The following is a 21619-nucleotide window of genomic DNA, read 5'->3' on the forward strand; positions in this document are numbered from 1 at the left end:
TTGCCTGACTGTCTTGTGAAATCGTCAGTACATTTCCTTTGCTTGTTTTTTTTTCATTGACTTCCTTTGGTGTTTTTTTAATTGATTGTGGGGGAAGCTCTTTATAAATGATGTTGCCCCTTTGTTCAGTGGGTTTTAGTTTTCTCAGATTGCCTTTTGTGTTCTACTTTGTATATGGTATTTTTTCGTGCATACAATTTTATTTACACAGGATTTTAAATCTTCTGTTTTAAGGATTTTGGTTTAGGGTTTATAATTAGAAGGAAGTTCACTAACACTCTGAGATTATACAAATCTATTTTTTTTTTTTAGACAGTCTTGCTTCATCAACCAGGCTGGAGTGCAGTGACTCAGTCTTGACTCACTGCAACCTCTGCCTCCTGGGTTCAAGTGATTCTCCTGCTTCAGCCTCCTCAGTGCCTGGGATTACAGGTGCCCACCACCACGCCTGTCTAATGGTTATATTTTAATAGAGACGGGGTTTCACCGCGTTGGCTAGGCTATAAAAGTCTATTTGATTTTGTTATGTCTTCTGGTTGGAATGTGCATTAAGGAATTAGTTGGATGTTTTGCTTCTAAAAAGGAAATTTCAGAGGTGTGGTGGAAGGGTGTGTGGTCTGTGATCATCCATCAGCTATGATCTGGCTTCATAGGCTCCTCAGCCTGCTTTCTTTATCTTGGCATCCAGACTTCCCAAGGAGAAATGTCACAGCACTGTGGTCAGAACACTTTAGGGTTTGTTGGGCCCGGGGGTGTTGATAGACCTTTAGAGCTGTCAGAGGTGTGGGAGCCGGAGCAACTCCATCTTGAATAGGAGCGGGGTGAAATGAGGCTGAGACCTACTGAGCTGCATTCCCACATAGTTAGGGTGTTCTCAGTCACAGGATGAGATGGGAAGTCAGCACCGAATACAGGTCATAAAGATGTTGCTGAGAAAACAGTAGCAACGACTTGGAACCAACCCACATGCCCATCAGTGATAGACTGGATAAAGAAAATGTGGCATGTAGACACCATGGAATACTATGCAGCTATAAAAAAGGATAAGTTCATGTCCTTTGCAGGGACATGGATGGAGCTGGAAACCATCATTCTCAGCAAACTAACGTAGGAACAGAAAACCAAACACTGCATGTTCTCACTCACAAGTGGGAGTTGAACAGTGAGAAGACATGAACACAGTGAGGGGAACATCACACACCAGGGCCTGTCAGGGGGTTGGGGACAAGGAGAGAGATAGCCTTAGGAGAAATACCAAATGTAGATGACGGGTTGATGGGTGCAGCAAACCACCATGGCACGTGTATACCTATGTAACAAACCTGCATGTTGTACATGTATATCCCAGTACTTAAAATATAATAATAAAAAAATAACGTCGCTCATGAAACAGGTTGCAGTAAAGGAGCTGGCCAAAACCCATCAAAACCAGGATGGCCACAGGAGTGACCTCTAGCCATCTCCACTGCTACAGTCCCACTAGTGCCATGACAGTTTACAAATGCCAAGGCAATGTCAGGAAGTTAACATATATGGTCTGAAAAGAGGATGTATCAATAACCCACCCCTCGTTTAGCATATCATCAAGAAATCACCAGAAAAATCGGTAACCAGGAGCCCTTGGGACTGCTCTGTCTTTGGAGTGGCCATTCTTTAATTCCTTTACTTTCCTAATAAACTTGTTTTTGCTTTGTGCTGTGGAGTCTCCCTGAATTCTTTCTTGTGGGAGATCCAAGAACAGTCTTTTGGGGTCTGGATTGGGACCCCTTTCCTGTAACAGAGCTACTGACCCCATTTGTTTTATACAGCCTTGGTCCTTGCTGGTCTCCCTGCTTCGTGTCTGGGAACCCATGATGCACCACCCCCATCTCGGCCCCACACCTTCTGACTGTTCTTCTGGAGGCTTTGATCAGCCATGGCCTTGGCGCTTTGCACCATCTTGGTCCATGTAGGTTTTACTGGAGCCATCACTGGGAACTCATCATGTACCCAGATCCCCACCCCTGACCCCACCCCTTCTGTCCATTGCTCATGAAGCTTTGATTGGTCATGACCTTGGTCCTCTGTTAACCTGTGGGATGGGCTGTTTATTGTTTTTTCCACCTCCTATTTCCTTATTCTGTATGACTATAGATACAAAAATTGATATATCTGGATGTTGCTATTCATAGGTAGGCACATAAACACAAGATTACATGAATATGTCTACGAACCCTGAAAATCTGAGACAGGACTCAGTTAATTTAGAAAGTTTGTTTTTCCAAGGTTGAGGACACACGCCTGTGACACAGCCTCAGGAGGGCCTGACGACATCAGACCAAGGTCAGAGCACGGTTGGGTTTTATACATTCTAGAGGGACATGAGACATCAATCAGCATATGCAAGGTGAACATTGGTTTGGTCTGGAAAGGTGGGACAACCTGAATCAAAGGTGGGAAGACACAGAGGGGGCTTCCAGGTCAGAGATAGATGGGAGACAAATGGTTACATTTTTTTGAGTTTCTCATTAGCCTCCCTAAAAGAGACAATCAGATATGCATTTATCTCAGTGAGCAGAGGCGTGACTTTGAGAATAGGAGACACGTTGGCCGTAAGCAGTTCCCAGCTTGACTTTTCCCTTTAGCTTAGTGATTTTGGGGCCCCCGGGATTTATTTTTCTTTTACATGTGTGTATAAGGATTTTTATACACAAAAAAACATGGCTGAACATGGTGGCTCATGTCTGTAATCATAGCACTTTGGGAGTTTGAGGCAGGTGGATCACTTGAGGACGGGAGTTCAAGACCAGCCTAGCCAACATGGTAAAACACCATCTCTACTAAAAATATGAAACATTGGTCTGACATGCTGGTGGGCACCTGTAATCCCAGGTGCCTGGGAGGCTGAGACAGGAGAATTGCTTGAACCTGGGAGACGGAGGTTGCGGTGAGCTGAGATTGTGCCACTGTATTCCAGCCTGGGCATCAGAGCGAGACTCTGTCTCAAAAAAAAAAAGTGTCCCCCAAAGACATTTCCAATCAGGAAGAGACTCTTTAAAGGTAATTGTTATGCAAAGAATATTATCTTCTATGCCACCTCTGGGAGCTGACACCAGCCCACGACAAGTCTGGAGAGAATGATGTCTGATGGCCCATCTGGGACCTCTGCATGGGTCATTGTCTAAACTGGCTAAATCCTTGTTGCTGGATTCATGTCCCAGATTTTGAAAGCTGTAAACTGAGGCACAAGAGGTTTCCAGGGAAGACTAGTAGATGTCTAATGAAAGGGTGGAAAATGAGGGAACAGGACTTGTGGGGGAGAGAACAGCTGCAGATAGTGGCCAGAGTGATAGCTGGCTCAGGACCCTGGCTTGGGATCTAAGAAGGTTGGAGATCAGATCTTCTTCCTCAAGAATTTTCATCGGGATGATCAGCTGTGCTCAACCACCTCCCTCAAAGCATCTCTTGGCTCTGTTTCCCCTGCTTAGTCACACTTAGAATGTTAATATGTGCTTATCTCTGTTTTCAAGGTAAGGAGGGAAACTGAGACAGAAGTGATTGGGCATAGAGTTGGCTACTTTGTTCAGATAATGCAGGGACTGTGTTATCCAAAAGAGGGTGACAATTTAGGGTTAGGGTGCATCCCCAGTTCCAGGGTATGGCGAGGTGTAAAAGTGGCAGGAAGGGCAGAAAAAGTCTTTTGAGAAGAGCAGATAGAGTTGGTACCATCTTCTGTTGGTACCACTTCCTAGAAGTGAAGGCTTCCTGTGCTCTTTTGATTAAAATAACTTGGAAGTGTGGCACAATGAGAGATAGTCAGCTAAAGAGGACACCAGGCCTCTGGGACCTCCAGCCGAGGGATGTCAAGAAGGAAAGTCCCCAGCTAGGGGAAGGGGGCTGGGAAGTGAGGAAGGGACAAAGAGAGGAAGAAGGCTGTGCAGGGGTAGCTGGATAGGAATTTCATCTGGTAACTAGGTTCCCAAGTAAGATTGTACCTGAGTGTAAGTCCTAAGTTGTCTCTTTCCGGGCTCTGGGATACTGGTTGCCTGGATTCTCTATTCTCTTTTCTTCTAATCGCCTTCCTCTGGAAGACTCTTAATTTTGACTAGGGCTGATGGTCGCTATGGAGCCAATACTGGCTTCAGATGCAAAGTTTTGGACTTGTGGAGTCCAGCACAATGCACTGACCATTTCCATGGGTCTCCATCTCTGTTCCTGAGAAAGACAGATTGATTCTTGCTGCTTTGGGCAGGTGTGTGTCCCTAGACTGGTTAGAAGTGGGCAAGATGCTGGGTCACCTGTGAGTCTTAGAGGGAGGCCCCTTTCAGAGAAAGGCCCGTGCAGTTGACAGGGATCCCAGGACATATAATAACACTCGCGTCTTGTCACTTGGTTGAAATCCGCTCTTGGGCTTAACTTGCTGATGAAGCGCAGTTTCTTACTGGTCCATCTATAAAGTGGGACTGAAAAGGAAGTGACAAAAACCGGGCATCCTCAACCCAGTGGACATTCTCTCAAAGGAGAACTGGCGTATCTGGCAGCAAAATCTCTGCGTCAACATCCTCCCCCTTCTCTCCCCTCTCAGGCTGCTACTTCAGGCAGTTGCTGGAAGCAGGGGACACGATTTGTGTTTAAGTTCATTTGTTCACTTCAGGAGCAAGGAACTGGAGGGTGGATGTGGCGTGAGGACCATTCTCTGTGTAGAGGAAGGACGGGAACAAACACAATGTTGATTTCTTGGTCACCAGATTTTTCCTTGAGCCATGTCTACTAGAAAACTGCTAAAAGAGAAACAGTAAAATATGTGTTCTCCTGATAAGTTTGGAAACTAGGTACAGAAACAGAAATCCCAGGACTCTGTGGGTGGATCTGAGTAATTCTTGTGGCTGGTACAGGAAAGAGTAGGTAGCTTCTGTCCCTCTCTGCTTCTGTCTCTTTTGATCTCTCTCTCTCTCTCTCTATCCACCTCTCCTCCTCTCCTCCTCCCTCCTCTCTCCCAGTTTCTCTGCCCCTCTCTTCCTTCCCTCTTTCTTTTCCTTTCTCTCCCACCCTCTCTCTTTTGAGAAAGGGTCTTGCTTGAGACACACCCACACTCCTCTATCTGCCCAATGGGTTTAAGGGGTGACTCCAGGCCAAAGCCTGCTGACTTTTTTTTTTTTTTTTTTTTTTTTTTTTTAGATGGAGTTTTGGTCTTGTTGCCCAAGGCTGGAGTGCAATGGCGTGATCTCGGCTCACCGAAACCCCCGCCTCCCGGGTTCACGCGATTCTCCTGCCTCAGCCTCCCAAGTAGCTGGGATCACAGACACCCAATAGGACACCCGGCTAATTTTTGTATTTTTAGTAGAGATGGGGTTTTACCATGTTGGCTAGGCTGGTCTTGAAACCCTGACCTCAGGTGATCTGCCCACCTCGGCCTTGTTGACTTTTGATTAATGACAGTGTAGAGCATTAGGCATTGCTGATGCTTCTGAGGCAGGGGCATTTCCCCAGAGTTGGTGGTGACCAGCTTTAACATGCTTCTGTGCTGTACCTCGTGGGAAGGTGGACGAAGGCCTCGGGAATACTCCCATGGTGATTCACATCCTGGTGTTTGCAGTAGGCATGCTCAGTGCAAGGGCTCATGCTCAGGGCTGAGGCTCCACCACAGCCCTGCTGAGTGCTGTGTTCCCTTGCACGAGTCCCTTAGTCTCTCAGTTGCTTCTTCACTTGTAAAATGGGGCTGAGGATAAGACCCTCTTCTTAATATCCTAGTAAGGATTCAGGGTGAAAATGTACAAGAAACACACGTTGGCCGGGTGCCGTGGCTTACACCTGTAATCCCAGTACTTTGGGAGGCCAAGGTAGGTGGATCACCTGAGGTCAGGAGTTTGAGACCAGCCTGGCCAACATGGTGATATCCTGTATTTACTAAAAATATCAAAACTTATCCAGGCATGGTGGCGGGTACCTGTATTTCCAGCTACTAAGGAGACTGAGTGACAGAGTGAGGCTTAGCTCACAAAAATAAATAATAATAAAAAGTAGCACATAGCATTGCAGGTGTTCCCTAGGTGCAAACAGCTGCTGGAGTGGAAGGTGGAAGGTTGGGGACCCCTGGCATCCTCAGGCTGGGATGAGGAGTCCACACTGAGAGACATCTAGACCAGCACTGCCTCTGGGGTGTCAGGGGAGTCAAAGATGCAATTTAGCATTTGCTGGTAGCCACATTAAAAAGTAAAAAGAAACTGATGAAATTAACTGTGATAATAAATTTCCTTTGAGATAGTTGTAATATATTTACATTTTTAAACATAGCAATATATTTTATTTTTATGTATTATTAAACGTGATTCTAACATGTAATCGATATAAAAATATTAATGAAATATTAATATTAATGAGATACTTTATATTCATTTTCTTCATCATGTCCTGAAAGCCCAGTGAGCGTTGTGTATATACAGCCCATTGCAATGAGACTAGCCATGGGGTTCCGTAGCCACATGGGGCTAGTGGCCACCATGGTGGGCAGTGCAGGTGTGGACCCACGCAGGGGAGGGGTAGAGAACCAGCCGTACTGTGGCTAGATGCACTGAGACATTCTGGGATCATGCTAAACTGGGTTATTCCAGATTAGAATTTTTTTCCTCAACCCGGATTCCCTAACCTCCTTTTTAAAATTTGTTTGTTTTTGCCAGGACTACAAGTCTGAAAACTCACCCCTCCTCCCCAGTGCCAAGAACATTCTGCAAGACTCTGTAAGTAGAAGCATTTTGCTGAACCGATTGGATTTTGAAACTCCTTTTGCATCCTTTTCAGCCTCTTTGGTCACCATCATCCATCACCAGGAATGGTGTTTACCTGAAACTAATCTTGCTGGAGAAGTAACTGGGTTTGAGGGGAATACATTTTCCTAAGCACGTGCACAATTTCTATTAGGATGCACCTGGGCTGTATTCCCAGCCTTCGGTACGTGGTGTGAGAGCTGTGTTCTGCCCTCTAAAAAGGACCAGGTCCACTGGGGGACAGATCCGGGGCACAGTGGTCAGTGACGAGGCTGCAGATCAGTTCCTCTGCCACCTGGCATGAGGGCCCCAGGTTTTGGAAGAGTGGATGGAAGTCAAATTTCATTTGGTTGTCTTCCTGGTAGGGACAGGAATGCTTCCTGAGTGCCCTGGGGTCCTGGATCATGGCGTCGGGCTTGAAGTCACTGGGGCACACAACTTGGGATGCTGGCGGTGAATTCCCATGCATCCCTCATCTGTCACCCGTGAGTTCAGTGGCCAGGAAGCTTCCTTCACAGATAGCTCTGAAATCACTTGTGCACAGCCTCTCAGTGATGCAGTCATGGTGTGGTGCATTCCCCAAGCGTGACCTGTTTGTGTATTGTTGGTGACCTTGAGATGACATCATTTACACACAGACGGTTGTTTTGTATTCATCATAGAATACATAGAGAAGTTTTATAATGATCTTCTCTTTATAGCCATCATGACTGGCTTTCCGTTAATGGTAGTGATCTGAAATTTCCTTCAAAAATACTTAAGTAGCCAGGCACTGTGATTCACGCCTTTAATCCCGGCACTTTGGGAGGCTGAGGTGGGCGGATCACCTGAGGTTGGGAGTTCTAGACCAGCCTGACCAACACGGAGAAACCCCATCTCTACTAAAAATACAAAATTAGCTGGGCAGGGTGGTGCATGCGTGTAATTCCAGCAACTCAGAAGGCTGACGCAGGAGAATCGCTTGAACCCGGAAGGTGGAGGTTGCAGCGAGCTGAGATTGTGTCATTGTATCCAGCCTGGGCAACAAGAGCAAAACTCTGCCTTGAAAAAAACAAAACAAAAACAAAAAAACTTCAGTAAAAAAAAAAAATGAGTTGACTCAAAGACAAAAAAATGGTATGGAAAGAATGATGTAGGTCTGGTAAGACATTGTGATAGTGGTAAGTGAACGGCTGAGAGTAAATTCTTTTATCAAAAGATGATCATGGCCAGTCCCAATGGCTCACACGTATAATCCCAGCACTTTGGGAGGCCAAGGCAGGAGGATCGCTTGAGCCCAGGAGTTGGAGACCAGCCTGGGCAACATAGGGAGACCTCATCTCTACAACAAATGAACAAATTAGCTGAGTGTGGTGGTGTGCGCCTGTAGTCTCAACCACGCGGGAGGCTGAGGTGGGAGGATTGCTTGAGCCCAGGAGGCAGAGGCTGCAGTGAGCTATGATTGTGTCACTGCGCTCCAGCCTGGACAAACAGAGGGAGACCCTGTCTCAAAAAAAAAAAAAAAAATTCTGCTTGGCCCTGGGCCTCGGGCCTTGGCTGTGAGTGTGCTTTGAATTTGAAATGTTACCTCCTCTTGCTGCCCCAATCTATGCTGATCCTTGGTGTGAACTGGAGTATCCTGGGGCCCACTACTTGGTGCTTGTGTGTTACCTCCAAATAACTTTCCAGGCTGGGTTTTTTGTAATAAATCTCATTAGTGGATCATCTGAAAGTAGTGTTGACCTGCGATGCCAAGAAGAGGAGGAAGAAGAGGAAAGGGCTGGTGAAAAATGACAACCACACACCTAGCTTTCTTTCCCCACTTCTCAGTTGACCAAATGTTCGATCTCTGTTCTTTCAGCATCCTCTCAATGACTCCATAAGGTGAGTGCTGTTTCTATCCTCATTTTATGGCTTAGGAACCCCAAACTCAAGTAACGTAATGTGCCCGTGGTCACACAGCCTGGACTTACCTTCTGACCCACTGCATCAGTGGAGCACCTAGGAGTCTTGAGGCGTCACATCAAGTGTGGGAAATATTCTTCCCATTTTGGATAGATGGAAAAATGATACATGAGGCAGGGAAGTATTGTATTGGCTGTCCCTTGCACATGACAACTACCCTGAACTTAGTGACTTCAGCAGACTTTCAGTATCTTACTGTTTCTGCAGATCAGTAATCTGGGAGTGGTTTGCTTGGTGGTCTGGCTCAAGGTTCTAGGGAGCTGGGGCTGCTGTCTTCTGAAGGCTGGAGTGGGGCCAGAGGATCCACTTCTGAGGTGGTTCACCTTATAGCTATTGTCAGGAGGCCACGGAGCTGCTTTAGTGTCCTCAGGACATGGTGGTTGACGTCTCCCAGGGTGAGAGATCTGAGAGAGTAAGAGCAAAGTAGAAGCCACATGGGATGAGGATAGCAGTGAATTGCTGTGCGTCCCTCAGATGACCTAGCCTCAGATGTCCTATGCTGTCTGCTCTGCTGTATTTGATCAGCCATACAACCCAGTCCTCGAGAGACTGTGGAATTATACCACACAAGGGCATGACTATACCTTAAGGGGGGGTCATCGGACCATCTTGGAGGCTGGCCAGTGCACTCTCCATAATCTTGAAATAACTGTATTTTGCAGTTCCGTCCAGGATGCTTGTAACGTCACACTGAGTCTATGAAAAGTAAACAAAGATACTAAACCCATTTTGCAGATGGGGAAATGAGGCATGGAGCAGGAAAGTGACCAAAAAGACCTGACGTTGGTTGTGCAGACACTTTGGAAGGGAAAGTAGTTAGAAAAGCTAATTGCCCATGATAGGATCGAAGGTGTCTGAGCTGGCTCCATGTCTCCACTGCTTAGAATAGTGCCTGTGCCTGCTAGATTTCAGCTCTCTTGGGTTGGGTCAGGTATTTCCTGGTCCCTAACCTCACTCACCGAGGTGCATGTGTTCTCTCTAGTGGAAGGGATGATGTTATCATGCTGGTTTCTTCTCTGGAGGCTGTGGATTTTTCTAGGTTTGCAGAGACTCATGCTGTGAGGATCCAGTTGCTTTAACCTGCCCCTCCTTCTTCAGCTTCTGATTGTAGCAGGACTACTGGGCTGGGTCCTTCTGGCTGGACTCTCACAGCCTTGCCTTCCACATGACGTGGAATGTGTCATGTTTGGAAGCAGTCATTTTCACGACCTCTGCTGGAGGCAGCATATGTTGGCCTGACCAACTCTGGATGGCAGATCGCCTCCCATTCACGCGTGTCAGAATGTAAAATGTGTTCCGTCTTTGATCTAGCAATCACACTGCTGGGAATTTGCACCTTGGAGATGATTGCACACGTGTTGAGATGTGTTTGTATATTTATTAAGGGGATGATGGTAGTAGCAAAAATAATTTTAAAAAAGATGTGCCCTCAATATCCCTCAATAAGGAATAGTTTAAGTAAATTGTGTGTACCCATAAAGTCCAATTCCAAGCTGCTGCTAGGATTTCATGGTGAGGATTTATGTCTGTTGACTTGAAAAGATGCTCATGACATATTGTTGAGTGAGAAATACAGCCTGTGTTATATGATTCCAATTATGTGCAAACTGTGTTCATAGATCTCCTTTTCTCTGAGTGCAGAGAGATGTCAGAAAGGCAGATGGAAAGTTCAACTAAATTGCTGGGTTTTGCATTTTTCTTTAGACTCTTTTTTTTTTCTACAGTGAGCAGTTATTTTCTTTGACAGTGGCAGTAATAATATAATATTAGTAATAATAATGTAGTTGTAATAATGTAAGAAGCAGTAATAGTAGTAATCATGTAGTAGTAATAATACTAATATTAGTAATAGTAATAGCTATTTATAAAATTAAGCAGTGTGTTCTGGACTGTTAAGGTTTTGCAGGACAGCTGATGGTATACTTATTAAGGTTCGGTTCTCAGTTGTCATGGAAATGCTGTGACGTCCCTCTAGAGGAGTGAAAATCAGGTTTACAAGATGGAATGTGGCCTCTGGACAGACTCTTTGGCCTTTGCCCGCTCCAGAATGCAGAATGCTCCAGGCTATGGCATCTCACTGCCCTTTCCACTCACTGCCCTGTGGTACCAGTCAGCTCTACTTTTTCTTACCTTCACCTCCCTGCTTTGGCACTGCCTCCCAGAAAGGGCTTTCCCTCCATGCAGAAAGTACATTTTATCAGCATTCAGAATAAAACAGAATAATCATAATAGTTAGCATCTTTGGGAACTAGGAAGTACCTGACATTGCACCCAGCATTTCACAGGCATTGTGTCTTTCTGTCCCCAGAGTAGTCCAAGGTGAGAAGACCTATTTAACCCCCTTGTTTACAAGTGGGGAAGCTGAGGCTCAGAGGAGCATGGCTTGCACAGTCTCATAGCTAATGGGGAAGCAGTCTGAAGTTCAGACCTAGATTGAGCTGTTTCCCATGCTGTGTTGAGCCGAGGGGAAGGTCAGCAGGTTCTGTTTGGTGATGCAGGGGGCATTTCTGGGAGCCTGTGTCTCAGGTGCAGTTAATTCCAGGGTCATCAGGTAACATAAAAATCACACCTGGTCAGTTATGTGTGCCAGTTCCATTGGAGACCAATCGAATACAGCCATACTTTCCTTGACTATTAGAAAAAATGAGGGTCTTGGCTTAGATGCCAGATGAAGTGATTGTGTTGACATGAGAAGCTAGATGAATGAAACATACTCCTCTTTAAACATTGCAGTCATCTGTGATCATGTGGCCACGTGATAGAGAGGCATTTGGGAATGAGACTGAGTGGGAAAATTGCACGTTTGAAAGTGAACTTTTGGGTTCACTCTGGAGCAAATGCATCCTGAACCCATGGAAATGATGCTGCCCAGCCTAAGAACCATACCATTACTTTTTATCTCTTTCTTGATGTAGTAGACACTATACCCTCCTATACCCAAAGCAGACATTACTAATCATTTGTGCCATTCTCCCTTCCTATATCCAAGACAGACATTACTAATCAATGATGCCATTATCCCCCCTATACCCAAGGCAGACATTACTAATCAATGATACCATTCCCCCTTCTGTACCCAAGGCAAACATTACTAATCAATGGTGTCACTCTCTGCTCCTATACCCAAGGCAGTAAACATAGTTCAGTTAAGTGGAAGAACCCAAATTTCTACTTTGTTCTGCTTCATTCCAGAGCCATATTTCATAACCCCTGTACTTTTCTATAATAGAAATACACAAAATTCGTTTTCTGTGCCTGCTTAAGAGACTTAATGCTTCAAACAACACCTGTCTACCATCTTACAGCTTCCATTGATCATAGGTCTGGACATAGCTGAACTGGGTTCTCTGCTTAGGGTCTCACAAAGCTGTAGTCAAGGGAGTTCACAGGAGCTGGGGGTTTCATCAGGAGCTCAGGGTCCCTTTGCAAGCTCACTGGTTGTTAGAAGCATTCCATGTCTTGTGGCTGTGGCTGTAGGATGCAGGCCCTCAGATCCTAGAGGCCACCTATAGTTCTCTCACACATGGCCCTCTTCATAGGTAGTTTACAGTGTGACTGTGCTTTTCCTGGGAGTGTCTCTCCAGGGCATGCTAGCAACATGGAGTCTTGAGTGCACATGTCCCGAGATAATCATGGGATCATCTTTTCTATTGGTTAGAGGTAAGTCATGGGTCCTGCTCACATGCTGCTTAACATGGGGCCACCCTGAGGTCTGTCTATGCAGATACAGTCCCAAGATGAGCCTGGCTTTCTCCTCTTCTCGGGGCCAAGTGTGGTCCTATTTCTCTCCAGCATTTTCCTTTTCCTGCAAAAGAAGGAGCTCATGCTCCCACTTCCCCAGGAACCTGACCACATCAGTGTTTGACCCTACAGACCTCTCATCCCCTGGCCATCTGGGCATCTTAACTTCCTGCCCATGTCACCTCTATAGAATGTTGCCTGCTGCAGTCTCAGCAAATGAATATTTAATGGAATGCTGCCACCTTTTGGAATTTAGCAAAAGTGATCTGTGTTATTCAGAGGGATGGAAGTGAGGCTCCTGTTCCCTTCTCTACTGCTCGCGTACACACAGCCACTCACCCAGCCTTCGTTTCTGCTGAGCGTTGTTGACTGAGGTTTGACGTGTCTCTTCATGAGGCAGGTTTGCTTGTCTTTTCTGCTTTGATTTCTAGTTGCTGTGAGCGCTGATGGGCTTGTTCCCTGTTTTACCCTCCAAGAGGCAGCAGGATGTAGAAGAAAGAGATGGGGCACGGGACTGGCTTTCATCTCTGATTCTGCCACCAACTCTCCAAGGACTTTGGCTTCTGTTTTGTGAAATGAGGGTTTCTCAGGCTTTTTCTGCTCTCACATCCCTGATCCAGGTTATGATGCCTGTAACCGTGTATGGGGACTAGGCAACACCTTATTTACAGATGGCAGTCAGATGATAGTGGAGGTTAGACCCCGGCCAGGTCAAGGATGCCAAGGCTATATCTGTACTCAGCAGGGAAGAGTGGTGCCATTGATGAGTAATGTCTGCCTTGGGTCTAGGAGGGCAGAATGGTGCCATTGATTAGTAATGTCTGTGGTGGGTCTATGAGGGGAGAATGGTGCCACTGATGAATAAGGTCTATGTCAGGTATAGGAAGGGAGAGTGGCACCATTGATGAGTAAGTTCTGCTTTAGGTATAGGATGGGAGAGTGGTGCCATTGATGAGTAATGCCTGCCTTGGGTCCAGGAGGGCAGAGTAGTGCTATCCATGAGTAATGTCTGCCTTGGGTCAAGGAAGGGAGAGTAGTGCCATCGATAAGTAACGTCTGCCTCGGGTATAGGAGGGAAGAGTGGCACTATTGATGAATAATGCCTGCCTTGGGTATAGGATGGGAGAATGGCGCCATCGATGAGTAATATCTGCCTTGGGTCTAGTGGGGGAGAATGGCATCACTGATGAGTAAGGTCTGCTTTAGGTATAGGATGGGAGAGTGGTGCCACTGATGAATAATGTCTGCCTCAAGTATATGAGGGGAGAGTGGTGCCATTGAAGAGTAATGTCTGGCTTGGGTCTAGGTGGGCAGGGTGGTATCATTGATTAGTAATGTCTGCCATGGGTCTAGGAGGGGAGAGTGGCACCATTGATGAGTAAGGTCTGCTTTAGGTATAGGATGGGAGAGTGGTGCCATTAATGAGTAACGTCTGGCGTGGGTCTAGGAGGGGAGAGTGGTGCCACTGATGAGTAATGCCTGCTTTAAGTATAGGATGGGAGAGTGGTGCCATTGAGGAGTAATGCCTGGCTTGGGTATAGGAGTAAAGAGTGGCACCATTGATTTAATAATGTCTGCCTTGGGTATAGGAGTGGAGAGTGGCACCATTGATTAGTAATGTCTCCCTTGGATATAGAAGGGAAGAGTAGCACGATTGATGAGTAATATCAGCCTCGGGTATAGGAGGGAAGAATGATACTCTTGCTTGTCAGTGTCTGCTTTTGTAAACAGGAGGAGAGAGTGCCAACAGAGGTGCTGTCCCAGCTCCAGGTGTCTCATAGAGACTTTTAGCCGCCATCTTGGAACCCGTCCGCTGCCCTACGTTCCCCAAGGCTTCTCTTTCTGTATACAGCTAGTGCTCGACTTAGGACTGTGATTGGTTCCGACAGACTGGTCCTAACACGATTTGGTCGTAAGTTGAGTAGGCTATATGTACAGTACCATGAAATGATGTTATAAAAATCTTTAAGTCATATTTTATCATAATTTTCTTTCATTATTGTTATATATCATAATTTTCTTTGTTCATTTTATGCCATTTGTATCATCTCTACACCATTTTGTTTCTTATTTTTACATTCATCAGGTTTAAGTAAAACACTGCATTACCAGTACAACTGGTTTAATATTTGCAAAACATACCAAATTACAAAATACAGGTGCATACAAAAATACAAAATACAGGTGTAAAAAATACCATAGGAAACATTTTCCCAATTGCAAAACATATCAAAATATATAAACATGTACGAAACATTTTATTGGCCGCTGGTGCTTGGCTGCGGATCATTGATGTCGTCATCTGAGGCAGCAGTTGGGGTTACCGGAGTTGTTTTTTTCATAAACATGGTGAGCTTTGTCTGAATTGTATGTTTCTTTTTTTCTTCGTAAATTTCATGATACGGACGAAACACATCGTGCGCCATCCGTTCAATCCTTGCAAATCGTTCGATATTTGGGTCCATTGCTTTGAAATGTATAAGAAGTTTATTCAGTAAAGATAAACCGTCCGATAATCCCTTAGTGGTGAACTTTCTTTCTGGCTCCTCCTCTTCTTTCTCTGCTTCTCTTCTTTCTTCTTCTGCCACTCTTTCTTCTTCCAGTTCGATTAGCTCTTCCTTTGTAAGTTCTCTGGATTCTTTGTCTAGCAACTCTTCGACATCTTCCATTTCACACTCCAAAGAAAGGTCTTTAGCGAGTTTTACTATTTTTTCCCGAATCGTTTCAAGTTCATGTTCACTGTCAAATCCCTCAAAATCATTAACATAGCGCTTAACACAATTTTCCACATGCCATTCATGCACTTTGTCGTCACAGCCTCCCAGGCGGTGGTGATATTCTTGATACACATCAAAATGTTGTAGTGTTTCCAAAAATCTACAGCGGAGCAGTCATGGCTAGTGATTGTGGTCGTAAAGTCGAATGGTCGTAAGTTGCGTAGGTCGTAAGTCGATCAATACCTGTATTCACAAGCACAGCTGTCCTCCCTCTTCCCTGGCATCCTTGGCGTTTCCCTCTCTCACTCTCATTCTGAAGTTAGCAGAGGTTGCCTGTGTTATGTCTCTAGTTGACCCACTGTCCGGCTGGTCAGCTCCCTTGCCGAACCACAACTCCCTCCTTTCCGCACATTTACATCAGCAGCTGCACGTGATGTGGAGTGGACTGCAAGGTCCTGTGATTCCACGCTTGGCATTTGGGTCCTACCTTGCGGCTTCTCTAACCTTACCTGCTACTGTCCTCCCACCCTGTCCTCCGGGGCCTACACTCCACGTTCCCTGACTACAGACCTTTACTTAGGCAATCTTTTCTGCTTGAATTCTCCCCTCAAATCTGACTATCCAAATTCCTAACCATTCGTCTAGATTCATCAGAAAAGGCTTGTTCAGAGATTCTTCCTAAATCCTCTGGTTGTGTTAACCACAAAATGCCCTTCACCCTCATTCCTGCCCCCCTTCCTCCCTCACCACCTCTCTCCCTCACCTCCTTTCTCCCTCACCTCCCCTTCTCATCTCTTCCTCACTCCACCCCCTACTCCCTAAACTATACAGCAGTCACTGCTAAGAGTTGGAAGATATGCATGTGAATAAGACTCAAACCCTGCCCTCAAAGTGTTTGCAGTCTGTGAGGGGGAACCAGGATGAATAAGAAGTAGCCCATAACTGAGGCACAATTTGATTGCTTTGTAGCTTAGGAAGAATACAAAATTGACTGGTGGTGCAAAAAAAAAAAGGTAGTCAGGGAAGGCTTCATGGATGAGGTGATACTTAGAGTCTTGAAGGACAAGGGGGAGTCATAACACTGATTGCAGGAGATGGGGGAATCCAGGTAGAAGGAGCAGAATCATCAGAAACATGGGCATGGTCTTGGGTCTGTTTTATTCTGGAGAAGGGAATGTCAGTGGTTGGCAGGAGAAGCAGGCATGTCCCAATGCTCCATAGTTCTTAAGAAGTTGCATTATTGCTGTGATTGGTATGGGACCACTGAAATGTTTTAAGCTGGTGATTGCCTGGATCCAATTTGCATTTTAGAAAGATCTCCCTGGGACCTGGCTGAGGAGGCTGAGAGGCTGCAGGAAGCCTTGGTCCCTCCCGGGTATTTTTTACCATGTCTCCTCACTGGAGTGGGCTGGGAAGCAGAGGGGTCACCAGCTCTATGCCCAGACTCCTGGGCACGCTCTGCTTCTTCCCGCTAATGTGCCTTCTACAGCATCTGCTCGGCAGAAAACCAAGTGTGTGGATGAGATAACGGCATTAGGAGCAGGAGGACAAAGCTGATATTCGGGGCAGTGAGACATGGAGGCTTAAATTCTTACCCTGCAGAATATCACCCGTGATGCTGGCCACGTGGTTCTGATTAAAGGAAACTGGACTTGCTGGGATGAAATGCTAAGTGGCGCTCTTGATCTCGGGCGCAGCCGGTGCTGGGTCTGCTGCTCCGGTGAACATCCCTGCCGTTTCTCTATGCTGCTTTCTGCCAGATAAGAGGGGGAATCTATTTAGCAATTCTCCAAATTTCTGAGGATGGCTGTGCCCCTGGAGACACAGTGATGATACTGACAGGTTTCAATGTTAGCCTTGAACTGTGTATGGGGAGTGAAGGTCTTTTCTCCTTCCCATCTCCTGATGGGACACCTGAAATACAGTAGGTGCTCAATAAAGGCTTGCTGTTGAAATGAATGAGTGTAAGTGTCAGCTCTGTTGATTTAAAGTATCGCAGAAGGCTCCCTCAGACCTGTCCCCGTCCACACTTCCTGCCCCAGTGTGAGGTTATTGCCTTTCTATTTCCACGGGTCTCATTTCTGAAATCTCTATAAATGGAGCCCTACAGTCCGTATGTATCTGCCTTCCTTCCCTCAGTGGCATCCCTAGGAGAGTCACCCATGCTACTGCATGCACCACTAGTTACTCTTTTTAATGGCTGGATAGTATTTCATTGTACGATTGGTCCATGACATAGCCATTCTCCCATGGATGAGCATTTGGGTTGTTTGTAGTTTGGGGCCCTGTGCATGCTTGCACCTGTTGTTTGGTGGACACAGACACTCATTTATCTGGGGAGTATCCCTAGGAGTGTATCTGTTTGGCTGCAGAATAGGCACATGCTTACTCTGAGTAGCTGCTATCCAAAAATTGCCCAAGCGGTCGTACCAGCGCTCACTCCCACCAGCAGTGACGACGAATCCTGCTTGCACGCTCGTTCTCTGAGTGCATACCTTGTAAATTGTCACAACACCCCATGGGCAAGTGTGGTTATCATCACCCCCAGTTCACAGAGGGGCACTTCGAGTCTCAGCTGACTCGGTCAGTGTCACAAGGGTGTAGCACCCAAACCAAGGGCTCTGTTCTGGAACAGCAGTGGCCTCCTCAACAACCAAAGCATACCATGATTCTGGGCAGCTGTGGTGGGCCCACGTGCTGGAGGGTCAGCATGGTGAAGCTGTTCTGTGCATGGCCGGGAACAAGGCTGCAACCTTGAATTCTAGCCCTGCCACCTGCTTGCTTTGGAAGCCTGGGCTAGTGGCATGCCCTCTCTGTGCTGTAACTTTTCTTCTCCTCTGTAACACAGAGTTGATAAATTAGGTTTGCTAGGAGGATTCAATGAGTTAATATGGGTAAAGCCTTAGGAGAGGGGACAAGAGAAGGTTTAATTATTATTATTGATTAATTCAGCTCTGCCCAGTTGAGTGCTGGAGCTGAGTGCAGAGAAGAGGCCAAGCTCTGTAATAGTTGTAGAGCTAACAGACGTGAGATACACTGCTTAACCCTCCCTCCCATCCCCTGTCCTCTGAAGGAAGATGGCTTTCCTGATGAAATCCAGAATCTAATTTTGAGCCCTGATCATTGGTTTCACAAAGCCTGCTGGGGTGCGGTCCAGGTGGTGCCTTCTGAAATGTGCCTCTGCTCCTTAGTGGCCCTAATAAGAAATGCAGTCTGTTTGCTCAAGGTTTTACACTTTGCAGAAACGGTTAGACGGCTTTCTTCCCCCCATATCCATTTCACAAATCCATGCCAAATATTGATGTTTGATAACTACAAATATCACGCATAGCTTTTAATCAAGAAAGATGGGAGGAAGATAAGGGGAGGAAATGCATCTCTGTAAGGGAGCTCAATGTTCTCAGTAATTTTTGCTAAGAAATAAAATTACCAGAGGTAGGGGAGAGGGCTCCGTGATGTGTACCCAAATGGGCCGAACCACCCAGAACTTCCTGGGTCCTTCTTCCAAACCCTCACGGCTTGCATTTAAGTTAGGTATTCACTACCCAAACTGCAGATGCTATCTCATTTTACAGAAAGGAGAGCTGTATTTCAAATATGAATTTCCGATATGCCATCGGTCTATCCCATTACCAGCAAAACCCATCCTGCCAACTCCATCCCGTCTCTGTCACTTGTCTGAGACGGAAGTGGAATGCAAATGCCTGTCACCTCCCGCTCTAGAGAAAAGTCAGCCTACTGGGGGCAGAGCAGAGGTCAGCTTCCAGGCTTTTGTCCAAGGAGGCTATTTCCTTCATGTGGAGAAAAAGGGTGGGATTGTCCTGGAGTACTGGCAGGTGCCAAACGTGTGGAGATGTCCATCATGTCAGCCAAGGTTGACTCAGGGTCACTCCAGGCCAGAGCTTGGCCAAGCCAAGTGGGACCCCATGACCTGCATCCAAACTCTAATGAACAGGGCAGCCCCCAGTGTCCTGGTGCATTTCAACTTGACTGGGGTTTTTTTTTTTTTTGAGACAGTCTCGCTCTGTTGCCCAGGCTGGAGTGCAGTGGTGGGATCTGAGCTCAGTGCAACCTTTGCCTCCTGCCTTCAAGCAATTCTCTGCCTCAGCCTCCCCAGTAGCTGGTATTGCAGGCGTCCGCCGCCACACCCACCTAATTGGTTTATTTTTAGCAGAGACAGGGCTTCACCGTCTTGGTCAGGCTGGTCTTGAACTCCTGACCTTGTGATCCACCCGCCTCAGCCTTACTTGACTGTTTTTCACAGTCCTCATGCTTTCTGGCCTTTACACATGCTGTTCGCCTGACCACGAATGCTTTTCCCTAAGACTTGTTTATCTCATAATTTCGTTTTATCATCCAACGACCGTGTGCTGAGAACTGTTCTAGAAGCTGCAGAGACAATGGCGGGCATAGGGGACAGTGCGGAGACAGTGTGGGAGGTGCTGGGGACAAAACCAACATTAGCATAATTTGTACTCTCACCTTCTTTGGGTTTTTATTCAAATACTTTCTTCTCTGCAACGTTTTTCTCGATGGCTCTATTTAAATCTCTAAGCCCTGCTCAGCACCCTTCTTTTCCTTGCTTTGAGGCTCATACAACACTGAGCCCTGCTGCCTTCTGACATCCAGTGTATTTTACTTACTTGGCAGCTTGCTGTACATCCTGCCACTAGGAGGGTGGGGGGTTTGTGAATTTCCGGTGTGCCCTCCGTCTATCCCGGTACCAGCACCCTATCCTGTTCCGAGCATTTTGTTCACTGTTGTATCCCCAGCGCCTACGCCTGTGCCTGCATGTGGTAGACCCTCAGTCACTCCCTGCTGAAAGACTAGTGAACATCTGCTGCACACTCACTGTGTACTGGGCCCGTGTTTTATTCACGTAGCCTTATGTGATTGTCAGAGTGGCTTTCGTGGTTCTGTCATTGTCATTTAACAGAAGAGCAAGTTGATACCTAGTAAGGCAAGTGACCTTCTCAAGGTCACACAGCTAGGAAAGGGAACAGGGGTTTAGAAAGAATGGGGATTTACCTAAAACTGTGGTCTGGGGAGGGGTATTAAAAATGCCATAATGTACAAAGTCGTAAAATAAAAATTAGGCTGGGCACAGTGCCTTATGCTAGTCAATCGTAGGCTTTGGGAGGCTGAGGCAGGAGGTTACTTGAGGCCAGGAGTTTGAGATCAGCCTGGGAAACAGAGGGGTGCTTTGTCTCTACAAAATTAGAGTTTTTTTTTTAAAGTTCATTTTTCAATTAAAAATTTAATGGCATGGTGGCACATGTCTTTAGTCCCAGCTACTCTGGAAGTTGAGGTGGGAGGATCGCTTGAGCCCAGGAGACTGAAGCTGCAGTAAGCTGTGATTGCACCACTGCACTCCAACCTAGGGGGACAGAGCAAGACTCCGTCTCTAAAAAAATAAAAATATGGGTAAACAAAAATCAGGGCTGGGAGCCGTTGCTCTGTAATCCCAGCAATTTGGGAGGCCTGGGTGGGTGGATCACGAGGTCAGGAGTTTGAGACCAGCCTGACCAACATGACGAAACCCCATCTCTGCTAAAAATACAAAAACAACAACAACAAAAAAAAACCACACACACGCGCGCGCGCGCGCAAATAAATTAGCTGGATATGGTGGTGGGTGCCTGTAGTCCCATCTACTCAGGACTGAGGCAGGAGAATCTCTTGAACCTGGGAGGCGAAGGTTGCATTGAGCCAAGATTGTGCCAGTGCACTGCTGCCTGGGTGACAGAGTGAGACTCTTAGAACAGAAAAAAAAATAAAAATCACATTCCTCCAGCCTGATTTGTTTCCACATTTCCCCAGCAGACAACTGGAGCTTCATCCACATCCTGAGGTGTGGTGTGCTTTCTCGCTGGCCCACGTGCACTCTGTTGGCAACATCTCTATCCTGAATCCACCCAGTCTGCCTGGCTGCCTTCCCCTGAAATCTTGGGTTCATCTTTAAGGTTTGAGCTTACCTAGGGTGGGTTGTTACTCACCTACCTGGGTTAGTTTGGCAGTGGGTTTCATGAACCCCAGCCCCCATCTCCTTGCTTCATCAAAGTGTCGATCACTCTGCATTCTAATTTGTTCTCTCATCTCCTTTCTCATTTCCGACACCTCTGGTTTGGCAGCTCACTGCAACCCCAGTGTCACCTCCGTGCCTGCACATGTAAGGCACAGAAAGTCTAACAGAATGAATGAATGACTTGGTGGAACTGCCTCCCTGCCAGCATTGCTGCTGTGTTCCTTGGCTCCTATGCTGGCTTTTCTCATCCTTCAATAGCCTTTTGCTTTCTACTTCTGTGTACTCAACTTCTTTCTCCTGATAAAAATGAGCAATGTTATAAACCAAAATCAACAAAAACTAGTGCTGCACCCGTCCATCTGCTTAACCAGCCACTCTCCCATCCATCGTTCCATCTGCTCTCATCCATCCATCTACCTACTCTCCCACCCACTCTCCCATCCATCCAT

At 46.4% G+C, this 21619-nt stretch overlaps 1 protein-coding gene across 1 annotated transcript in view; it reads left to right on the forward strand.

Annotated features, from left to right (window-relative positions):
- LOC108287505 (serine/arginine-rich splicing factor SR45) overlaps positions 1 to 21619 on the forward strand; it is a 1472561-nt gene that overhangs the window by 366799 nt on the left and 1084143 nt on the right. Inside the window, exon 5 of the mRNA XM_017505949.2 lies at positions 6657 to 6716. Within this exon, the coding sequence (XP_017361438.1) occupies positions 6657 to 6716 (60 nt within the window). The remainder of the gene's footprint in view (positions 1 to 6656; positions 6717 to 21619) is intronic.

This window comes from Cebus imitator, unplaced genomic scaffold, assembly GCF_001604975.1.
Source record: "Cebus imitator isolate Cc_AM_T3 unplaced genomic scaffold, Cebus_imitator-1.0 Scaffold346, whole genome shotgun sequence".
Lineage (NCBI taxonomy): Eukaryota > Metazoa > Chordata > Mammalia > Primates > Cebidae > Cebus > Cebus imitator.